We start from the raw sequence: 11,801 nt of genomic DNA, 5'->3' as shown, positions 1-11,801 counted from the left end.
TAATTCACTGATTACCATGAAATATCAGTTTCCCCCATTGGTGCAGTCAGGGTACAAATAAAAAGTTGACAAACTTAAATGAGTAAAAGTGTCTTCATGGCTGTGACAACAGTCATAACATGTATCATCTCAAAAGGTAGGCAGGTGTATTTGTTCTAGCCTGGGACCCAGAAGAAAAACCAATATTTCTTTGGAAACTGTTTTGAATAAGGAATCCAGTTATAACTTCATGGAAATCCAAAGTCATTGTGAATTCTAATGAGGAAATGGGGTTTCAAATGAAATTATATAATTTTATTATAGTCTTGTGTTTATTTTCTTTTGTCGTGCCTTTGGTGAACATTTTAGATATGTAGCTCCATCTCCAGATGCTATGAACCATCATCAGTGAAACGAATCGAAATTGAGAGTGGTGATGAAATTGGGAGTAATAACTTTCAAAACACATCTGAGAGAAAAAACAAAAGGGAATGCGATATTAGAAAATGGAGATTGCAGGCGTCCTTCCATTCCACATAGAATTTCCACAGCCAGTCTCATCTTTGAAATAATGCATCTTTGAGCTATGTTTTGATTAAGAAAGATTTATTGTGTTAGTTCTTTCTTCCAAGCTATCATGCTAAAGTATGAATTACAGAATTTTGAATGGAGGAAGGTTTCATCTTGGATTCCTAGTGATCTGAAGTGTGTGTGGTCATGAGAAAAAGACGGAGGATGCGCTGCCGGATCTCCTTTGTCTTTACTCCATAGACGATGGGGTTGAGCACAGGAGGAACCAGCAGATAGATGTTAGCCATAATGACAGGCAGGAGAGAGTCATGTCTCTTGCTAAAACGGTGCACCATTGACAATCCAATGAAGGGCACATAGAAGATGAAAACAGCACACACATGAGAGACACAAGTGCCAAACGCTTTTGCCTGGGCTTCACGTGTCAAGCCCAACACAGTCTTGAGGATGAGCAAATATGAGAAGGAGATGAAAAGTGAGTCCAAACCAATGGCAGAGATGATGACAATTAGTCCATAGATGATATTGACACGGATGTCCGCGCAGGCCAGCTTCATGACGTCTTGGTGTAGGCAGTAGGAATGAGAAAGGATGTTGGAACGACAGAAAGGCAACCTTTTGATGAAGACAGGTAAGGGTGCCATTAGTGCTGCACCCCGGACCACAGCAGCCATGCCAATCTTCGCAACACGAGGCAATGTAAGCACAGTGGCATGCCGTAGTGGGTGACAGATGGCCACATAGCGATCAAAGGCCATGGCCAGCAGCACTGTGGACTCCATGCCAGATAAGGAATGGATAGCAAACATCTGTATCAAACAAGCATCAAACTGGATGGTGGTGGAATTGAACCAGAAAATGGCCATCATTTTTGGCATGGATGAGGTGGAAATCAGGATGTCAAGGCCAGAAAGCATGCAAAGAAAGATATACATGGGCTCATGTAGTCTGTGCTCTGTCCTCACAATGTAGATGATCATCAAGTTACCTAGCACAGCAATAAGGTAGAGGGAACACAATGGGAAAGCCAGCCAAAACTGGAACTCTTCTAATCCTGGGAGGCCTATTAAGATGAAATATGTGACACTGGATTCATTGCCATTGGGGCTTCCCATACTGAAGGAGTCAGGATTGAAGCTGAAATACAAAGACAAGTGATTGTCAGGTCCTCTAGACTCTCAGTGCCATGCTGCCCTTTATCCTAATGTCCAATTCTCTAACAAAACTTGAATTCTATTCCCTGTCCAAACTCTGGACCTACCCTAAATTTCATCTAACCGTAAATCAAGAATCAGATGAAAATCCACTTAGTTATATTTATTAATCCTACCTATATATTAAGTGAAATAATAAGATGGCATTCTGACATTATTAATCATTTAGTTTCTCAAACTGAAAAAAAATACTACACCTTCTGTGATATCTTATACTCATACTTCCTATGTTTAATATTGATTATATTAACCATCTAAATTATTGCCCGACTCTGAAAAATGAAATTATAGATGGAGAAATATTAAATGAAAAAATTTTAATACTGCAATTATAACCATTTCATCGGTCATTGGATGTTCCTCGTCTCTCTCTAATCACAAGTGCCTGTGGTTCCTCTGAGGTTCAGATATCCTACCTAGGCCGTGCCTGTTACCTGCATCAGGTGCTCACAAAGCAGCTGCCATGTCTTAGCTATGATGAGGTGCAAAGAGGATGTGCAAGTATAAACTCTTGACTAGATAGCTGGGGAAATGAAAATTCAGACTTAGCATTCAGAATAAAATTACTGGCTTGTGTTTGTTGAAATAGGTTTGATCATAATAGAATAGATGCTGTTACTGATTTCTATGTGCTAGATAATGTTAAAGGTAGATTTAAGGCTAAAATTAGAACATTAGATTAGTGATCACGTTAGCTTTCAATGTCAGTTGAATGACAGTTTCTTCCCAGACTATCTCAATCTCTTTAATAGTAAATCTATATTTCTGCCGATAAACTCATGACTCCCAAATATATTCGTTGATATCTGAGTTCTCCATAAGGGCCTATATGTATAATTCTGAAAGAGATTACATAGTTGTCTGTCAAGCATATAAATTCTTCTTGTCCAAAGACTAAAATCTCATAGAATCATTATCAAAACACTGAGCTTAAAAATCGGTCCTGTATTCAGATCCCAATTGTGAGCAGTGTCAACCAGGGTATTATTTACTATTTCTAAGCTTCAGTCTCCTCATATCTAAAGTGTTATTAATATGTCTCCTACCTAATGAGACCACTGTGAGGAAGAAATGAGATGATGAACAAAAGTGTTTAATCAATACCTCACATACCGAGGTACATACACACACTGAGTACAAACATTATAATGCTGTTTCTTTTTTCCTTGATGCTGATCACAGGCTCACAATCTAGGTATCATGATGCTGACCATCATGCTCCCAGTATAAGCATACTTATTTGCACAACACTAATACTGACCAGTTGAAATCAGGCCATTGTCTGCTGTAAAATACCCAGGTAAGGGTTTGGAAGTGTGGTTCAGCTGGTCGAGTCCTTGCCTAACATGTAGGAAAGCCTATATTTGATCCCACATGTATTCTTCATGTCCTCTCAGTTATTTTCTCTCTCTTATGTTACTTTTCCTAAGCCCCATTCCCTAGGGCATAATTAACCATTTCCTGTTCTGCGTTCCCAAATAACTTTGTTTGGTTCTCATTTCATGCAATTACTCTTCTGATGATAAGAATCACTTATTTGTTCCCCAAATCACAAATTCCTTAGTACAAGGGACACTAGTTCATTTATTAATTAGCACCAAATTATTCTCATTCATAACGAAATGAGTTTTACTAATAGAAGAATCCCTCGGTAAGCACCTGATGCAGACAACATAGATAGGTAAGACTGTCAGATATCTGAACCTCAGAGACTGGAGAGGCAACAAAAAGCATGCATGTTGTCAGTGCAGAGTAGTCTTAGAGGAAACAACAGGATTGTTTAGGAATAAGCAAAATGCCCAGGGATCCAAGGGGGATGGGAGAAAAACAAAAAACCCTGAAGCACAAAGCAGCTGCAATGCCTTGGCTGTGATACGTGCAAAGAGGATATGAAAAACACTCTGTGCCTGCAGGTGGCCTCTGAGAGCCACCTGATGCTGTCAGTAGAATCCTGTGATGTAGAAGAATGAGTGCTGGCCTCAATTCTTGTAGTAGTAGATTATTAAATTATTATTGCTATTATCATTATCTCAGATAATAGCAACTTAAGAATGCTGCTGTGAGTTTATGTAACATCAGTTATGTCAAAAGACATTATAAAACAATCAAAGAGCACGTAGCAGTAAAAATAGTGAAAATGAGATTTTCTTTTTTCCAGTTGACCTTAATCTTCACTTTCTGTGCTCATTCCATGCACATACCCGCACGCATATGGGTGGCTATACTCAATTGCTCACGATGGAAGGAATGGGCACTGGTATACAGGTGCCAGAGACCAAAAAGGGAAGAGTCAGCTGGCCTGGGAAGGAGGTATCGCAGCAGCATGGATGAGATCTGGACCTGAAGGAAAGGAAAAGGACCCAGGGAGCCCAGGTGTCGCTCTTTCAGATTGCACAGCCTCCCGCAGCTCTCCAAAAACCAGCAGAAAGAAGTAGTAACTCCCAGGAGGTCTTGTGCATGGAGCACCGGTTCACAATTAGAACCATCCACACCTGCTCAAGAGATGCATGGGAGCTCCCAAGCAAGTTGGAACTAACTCATTGTTTGGGAAGTGAAACAAAACCAAGGAAAAATAAATTAAGAAAAAGATGCTTTTTTTCCTTCTCTTTATTTTATTTTACTTATTTTTAGAAAGACCACACACTACCATAATCCCAAAGGAGTAACTCTGTTCTTAACTTTTCCCTAAAATGTCAAATCGGTTTAGCGAGTGCTGAGGATGTTTCTCTGGGAGCTGTTCCTGCATCTTGGCCTTTTCTCAGGAGCCAGAGCCTAGAGACTTCGGGGTCTCAATCTTCCTCCTGGACTTTAAAGCGCTCCCGCCAATACCAGCTCAGCCCTTCTCACCAGCCCGGTTTCAACTTGCTTGGAAGCTCACACTCTTCACCAGAACTGCCGCCATTCTTCTAGACCCGTGGGAAAGCTGGCAGAAAGGAAAAACAGGTCTATCTGCCCTCTCTGCTGACCCAAGAACAATGAAGCAATCTCTGAGCCCTGACTTGTTGTTTGTGACATTAACAGAGCTTACTGAATGTCTACAAAATTCTAGACACTATGTTGCACTGGCATGTAAGTATTATCTCTCAGCTGAGAATAATAGATGGAGTCCTCTGGATCCTTTCCTCATGACGGGTGAGAGAACTGGGACACCAAGAACTTAAATGACATTTCCGGGACTTAACACCCCACGAGTACAGTAGAAACAGCGTATACTACCTCCTATCCTCATCCTAGGCTGCCTTAGCTGACAAAACCTGGCTGGAGGTAAGGCAAGATGAGGGTCTGACAAATGGGATGGTTTCCCAGGTATAATCTGACAGGTAACAATGGAAAGATTAAAGTTCTGAGTGACCGGTCTATATGCTTCCAATATGCCAAACATAGCCTGTCCCTCTCATAGTCTCCTTCGTAATGGATGTCTTGTAGGAATAGTTTCCACGCTACATCTAAGGAATCCAAAAGGAGGGACCTGAGTCCAGCAGCTTCTTTAGGGGTCAGGACACCTAAGCAGTGCTCACCACTTAGGGGAACTTAAAAAGTAGGAGGGGGCAAGAAGGAATGAGGTTGGGGATTTGTGGTCTTTGTCCTTACCTGGGATAAAAACAGTGTCTCATACCCAGAGCAACCATGTGAGAGCCACTGGTGCTACCTCCTCCTTTGCTGGAATATGTGGGAGAGAAGGTTCTTAGAGTGGAACCAGACATAGCTAGGACCCTCTGGATCCTACTTCCAAGCCCAGAGAGGGAAGGTAGGCCTGGTGGGCAACACTGGACCTGCATCCTGGAGGAGCCTGACACTTGATTCTTGAGGAAGCTGACCTTTTCTCAACACTTCATATGAGTATTATCCTCAGAACCACGTTACCCAAATTACCAACATCCAGTGTGGCCTAAAACCTGCTTGGACTAGGTGAAGTAGGTGAACATGGGGGATGTTGGGCATCCTTGTCCTTGATGGCCGCTACTTGAAAGATAGAGTTAAGATCTTGCAGGTTAGTCTGATCCCCTGAAGTCACCTCAGAAAGAATATCTAGAGCTCAGGTCTCTACCAACCCTTCCCCACTTCCTGTGTAGTTAGTCATCTACAAATTGGCAAATCCGGAAGTGGACATTGGTAGCCTGTGAAGCTTGTCCGGCCGTGACGACTGCCTGCAAGTGGGTAGCTCCATAAATGCCTGGTGGGAGGTTGGCTCAGGGCACTCATTTTTCATCTGACAGTTATTGCCTGCCTGGCTCCTGCCTGCCCAGCTCAGCAGTAAGCACCAGAAACCCTGAGTTTCAGAGTAAACAAGACACAGCTCAAGACCTCCCAGTGTGTGGAAAGACTGAGACAAGCAGGCAGTCATCATCATATCGTGATGAGTGCCAGGGCAAGGCTGTGAGCCGCAGCCTCCTGGAGGCAAAGGTAACAGCTCCCCTAGGTCTTCAGGCTCAGAGGGTCCCCTAAAGTGCTGTTATCAAGTTAGGGTTTGCAGGACGTGCTGCAGTTAGTCAGGATTCAGTGAGGTAAGGAGGCAGCAACAGTCAGTTAGACAATTAGGATACCAAAAAGGGGTAATCAGACATTATCACAGCTTCGTTGAAGCCCACAAATTGGGCTGGCAATGACAAAACGCGAAGACATAGGCAAGAAAATTGCAAGTAAGGGAAAGTGCACTAAAGATAAGTCAGAGCGTTAGGATTGATATCCGAGCCCGAAAGCAGAGAAGACAGTGAAGGAAACGGCATGCAAACTGAGCAGCCTGTACTGAGAACTGGCCAGTCATTCACAGACCTAGGTAAAGAGCATTTCAGGCTTGGGAAACCACAGGAAGAAATGATCTTAAGGCAACAAAGACTCTCTGAGTATGAGCAGAAAGCTCAAAGTGCCAAAACTAAGAGCAAGGAAGGCTGAGAGAAATTCAGACCAGGTTAAGGGTCAGATCATGAGTGCCTGAAGGCTTTGCCATAACACTGAGTAACTTAGAGGAATATAAACAACAGACTTGTTTGAGAGCATTCGTGTGTGTGTGTGTGTGTGTGTGTGTGTGTGTGTGTGTGTGTCTGTGTGTGTGTGTCTGTGTGTGTGTGTGTGTGTGTGTGTGTGTGTGTGTGTGTAGTGGTGTAGTGTATTCTGGCAAGGCAAAGGCAAAGACCCAAAGTGAGAGAAAATAATCCTTATTTAGAAAGCCACAAGGGCTCTAGCACATCTTAAGGCAAAGGATACAAGGTAAGGGAGTTGGCTGTCTAGACCTTAAACCACATTTTAAATGAGCTAGACCTCAGTCCTAGAGTTGAATCAAGATCAGAACTGGAGTCTTGGCAAGGGGTCCAATCTGATTCTTGATGCAGTGTTGACTGAGCCTTGACTCTACCCAAAGCCCCCCAACAAAACCACAGCTAGAGTCTGACCTCCCATCCCAAGCTGTGCCTCAACCCTTGTAAAACCCAGGCTGCCTATGTCCATACACTGAAACCCGGTCCAGTCCTGAGTGACCCAGGCCAACTCCAGCCCAATCTGTTCTTTCTTCAGTTCTACTCCTATCCTCCACCAGCCTCCCCATAGTAAACCAGTCGCTGTGGGGAAAGATACCTGAAAACTACTGTCAGGCAACATTGAACATTCTCACCCTTTCCCCCCATTGCTCAGATTGCCTGTCACTTGGGTGAGAGGCTCCACACCACTAGCCCCACCCAGCACATCTTGTTCTTCATCCTATCAAGAGGTGTCTTGGAAGGTCTTCGGCTACAAGTAACCCCAATCCAAAGCATGCCTCCTCCTGTACTTACCTCAGCTGTCCTGGAAAAACCTGTATGCCTTTTCCCCCAGCACTCTTCCTGAGGGAGGTCTGTCAGGCTGCATGAAGCCCAGCCCCTTCAGTCTCCACCTCCTTCTGCGATCTGCTCAGGGCTCCTTATTCTTGGTCTTCGCAGCTGCCTCTTTTTGCTCCTTCTTGGTGGGAATACAGGCTGTTTCCGAGGGTCCATCTGCAGATATGCCCCCACCAGACTACTCTGATTCTGGTTCCCCTCTAAGCTTCTAAATCTTAAATGGACAAGCCTTGACTGTGGGAAAGGAGGGACATTGGGTAGATGGTCTCTAGAGTCCTTTGAAATGGACCTTTGCCAGATGGAATACTTAGACCAATCCCAAATGTGAAGTTAGAGTAAGGAAAGGCCAGAAGAAGCTCATTTCTGTGTCTGTGGTGAATGAGGGGGCCTTTCACAATCTCTTCACGCAGCTGTCAAACCGCCAGAGGAAAGACTAAGTAAATCTGCAGAGACGTAGTGAGTGATAGCCCATTCCCACCCTCACGTGTTCTTAATCCCCCACATTTTCTTCTGTAGATGCTAAATTGTTGAGCCTGAAACCCAGTGGTCCCGTCCTCTAAAGCCCTGAGGACCTCATTCTCTCTGAGCGTCTGGCTCTGAAGGCTAGCTAACATAAAACACAGATCCCCATGGATAACACCTCTGCCTTCTACTCCATGGAGTACTGAGATTCAGACCAAGGAAAGACAATGTAATTTGGTTTGTTTAACCTTCTCTGTACTACCAACCAGCCACATAAGGTCAATGTCATCTGCTCTCTCATAAGGGTAAAAATGGTGAGAGAGCGCTTTTACAAAGTTCAATAATAATTTCTGGGTCAAATTCAGTAGCTTACTGAAATAAGTTGAAATTACATTGGTATTTAAACAAATGTGATATCGGTTGGTTTTTTGCTTTGTTTTATCATTCAGTGTTACAGTTAGAAGTTTTCTATCAAAATACAGTGTACATTGACCCAAGGAAAAAAAAATTGACAGTGTCAAGCCTGGCCATTATAATTCCAGCAAAACTACTAAATACAAAAGCTTCTGGTACCTATAGAACTTCAAGCCTGGCTCTCTGCCACCACCCTAGAGCCATTGTCACTGCCTCTGTTAGCCCATAGGCATGGCTGACACAAAGATTTTTCTCACAAAACACTTTTATTTCCATCTAAGATAGGGTATCATAAGCAATAAGCATGAGGAAACACATTCGTTGTGTGAAACAATGAGGAAGCGAGCAGTGCACATTAAAACAATGGTTTGTGGGACACCAGGCATCTCGCAATGGAGGACAGAACAACCAAGACGAGATAAAGCACTGAGATAGAATATCCACAGGCTTCCAGCATCTTGCCTAGTTTCCATACTTTGGCATGAGAAAGGGGATCCAGCAGAGTCTAGAGGCTTCCCTCAGCTATGGAGTTGGACTGAAGGTTTAGGATGACCACGTCAGTCAAGCTGCAAAAGCAAAGTACTGGAGATGACAGATCTACATAAAAGACTTGAGGGGGGAGAGAGTATTCTTCAAGAATGCAGCAGAGTACTAATTATGTGAGCAAGATAACCAGAACTATAGGGAGGGGGAATCGTTTAAAACATTTAGAAGTAACACTACGCAGTGGTTGAGCAGGACAAAGATTGGTGGCTTCCTGACAGTCAGTTTGGAAAGTTTCATAATTCACCTCTTCATCAAGGATATAGAAGACCATCCCTCAACATGAGCAAGTTCTGAAAACCTGCAAAGCACATCCAAAACAAGTGATGGACCTAGCATCAAGTTACTGAGATGCCTCCTGGAAACAAAGCAGAAGAAGAACTGGTGAGGAACCATCACAGGAGAAGAGGCAGAAGACTGTGAGAGCCAGAGGAAGGGAAGGAGTGTTAGGAATGACTGTCTTCTGGCTGCTACAGTTGAGAACACATAGCATCGATGGTGACTTACAAGAACTTTACACAAAATATAAAATTTTAAAAACATGGAAGTAGGGAAGAACTACCTGGGGAAAAGGAACCTGTAGGAGTCGGGGAGGGGCTAAGAGAGAGGAATGTGGGTAGATACCATCACAGTGTCTTGTACTCATTAATGAAATTGGAAAAGGAAATGCTAAATAAGCAGAGAAAGATGTACTGTGACTACATCTTTAAAGGTGGCTTTATTCCTATTAGATAACAAACAGTTCAGAGCAAATCAAATCCCCATAAACAAGTGATGAAATTGCAGAAAGAAATCCAGAGTTGTAGCCAAATGCTTCAATAATCCACTCAAGAATTTATTAAAACATACTTAATAATGGAAAGCAATTTTCCCCTTAAGATAGTAGAGAAAGTTCATATTGTTCTTTTGTATTTATGCAAACAACTTCATATTGGAAATGAAAAAGGTAAAACTGTCTTCATTCGCACACAACACGATCATCCGTGAGGAAATTTGGTAAAATTTGCTAAGAAATTCTAGAAATAAAACTGGAGTTCAATAATTTTTAAAATTCAAAATTAGTATAAAGAAATCATAGTCCTCTCTACTAATAATGTATAAATTTTATTTTAATTGAATAAATAATGCCATTAATATTAGCATTAAAATTATAAAGTATTTAGGGAAAACTTTGATAAAATACTTGAATGTATTGAATGTAGTTTATTACTTTTTCTGAAAGGAATTAGAAGAGATGACATACATTATTGTCATTTTTATTATTTAAAACCATTGTTATCAAGATTTATTTTTATTTGACTGTGTTCATATTTATTATATCATTTAATCCCCACATTCATCTAACAAGACCTATTTACATTTCTGTTTGATAGTCTGCAAAAGGCTAAGTTTCAATAGGTCAAATAACTGGTCTCCAATTGATCGTAATCTAAATCCAATATGATTCCAACCTCGCATGCCTCCTTTCTGATAACAACAGCAGCCACATCTGAAAGAGGTTCTTGGCAGGGTTCTCCATTTTTGAATTTCGTTTCTAAGATCAACCCAGGAAGATAAATGTCAACTTCTCTAAATACCTGTTTAAGAAATCTATATTTATTAAGAGATAAAGAGGTGTGTTTGTTCTTAAATCAGTATAACAATATATCAGAATAACACCCATGGGAACAATTCTGTAATATTTAAAAAATTCCAGAGGGCTATTCGCACAGACCATAGCATGAATGGGGCTTCCCAAACTTGTATAGAAACAGGATACATATGATCATCTATTGCATGTTGATAACAGTTAAAACATTTGTAAGGGTCATCAAAAACCTCTGTTTCACTGCTGACATAATAGTTGATCATCATGCACATGAGTGAACAATGTTAGGAGAAATTATATATCACTTTATAATATTTCCAAATTTTTACCTTTTATGTTGTAGTTCAGTATTCTTTCCTCTGTTATAATCTACATTCATTTCTATCTATACTTCTTCAGGTTGATTTTTTTTTAACCCAGTGTCAAGATCTGTAAGCAGACCAAGAGTGCTTCAGTGAGATATATCGTACCCTAAGAGACATCAGAGCCGTCAAAGACTCACATGTTCATCTTCTTCTGCTCCTTGCTTCCTCGGTGAAATTGGCAAATCTTCAATTAAGGACTTTTAAACATGCTTGAAAACCCATCAAGAAATGAAAGGAAACTACCTGAAATTCTTAGGCAAATTCCATGTGGAACTAGAAAATATCGTCCTGAGTGAGGTTACCCAGTCACAAAAGAACACACATGGTATGCACTCGCTGATAAGTGGCTATTAGCCCAAAAACTCAGAATAACCAAGATACAATTCACAGACCACATGAAGTTCAAAAAGAAGGAAGAACAAAATGTGGATGCATCAGACCTTCTTAAAAGGGGGAACAAAATACTCACAGGAGGAAATACAGGGGAAAAGAGTGGATCAGAGACTGAAAAAAAGGTCATCCAGAGACTGCCCCACCTGGGGATCCATCCCATATGCACCCACCAAACCCAGTCACTATTGCTGATGCCAAGAAGTGCTTGCTGACAGGAGTCAGATTTGGATGTCTCCAGAGAGGCTCCACCAGAGCCTTACTATTACAGATGAGGATGCTTGCAGCTAACCATCGGACTGAGCACCGGGATCCCAATGGAGGAGTTAGGGAAGGAGCTGAAGGGGTTTGCGACCCCATAGGAAGAACAACAATATCAACCAACCAGACTTTCCAGAGCTCCCAGGGACTAAACCACCAACCAAAGAGTACATATGGAGGGACCCATGGCTCCAGCCACATATGTAGCAGAGGACGACATTTGTCTGGCATCAATAGGAGGAGA

General features: G+C 41.9%; 1 protein-coding gene across 1 annotated transcript; it reads right to left on the bottom strand.

The window, feature by feature from the left end:
- Positions 1 to 671: 671 nt before the first annotated feature.
- Positions 672 to 1,625, bottom strand: LOC116894049 (olfactory receptor 51E1). The gene has a single exon (XM_032895770.1). It carries the CDS (start codon positions 1,623 to 1,625, stop codon positions 672 to 674), a length of 954 nt encoding a protein of 317 aa, XP_032751661.1.
- Between the last annotated feature and the right edge of the window lie 10,176 nt (positions 1,626 to 11,801).

This window comes from Rattus rattus, chromosome 2, assembly GCF_011064425.1.
Source record: "Rattus rattus isolate New Zealand chromosome 2, Rrattus_CSIRO_v1, whole genome shotgun sequence".
NCBI classification, from domain to species: Eukaryota; Metazoa; Chordata; class Mammalia; order Rodentia; family Muridae; genus Rattus; species Rattus rattus.
The sequence above is the reverse complement of the archived record's forward strand: the minus strand, read 5'-3'. Positions and strand labels throughout refer to the sequence as shown.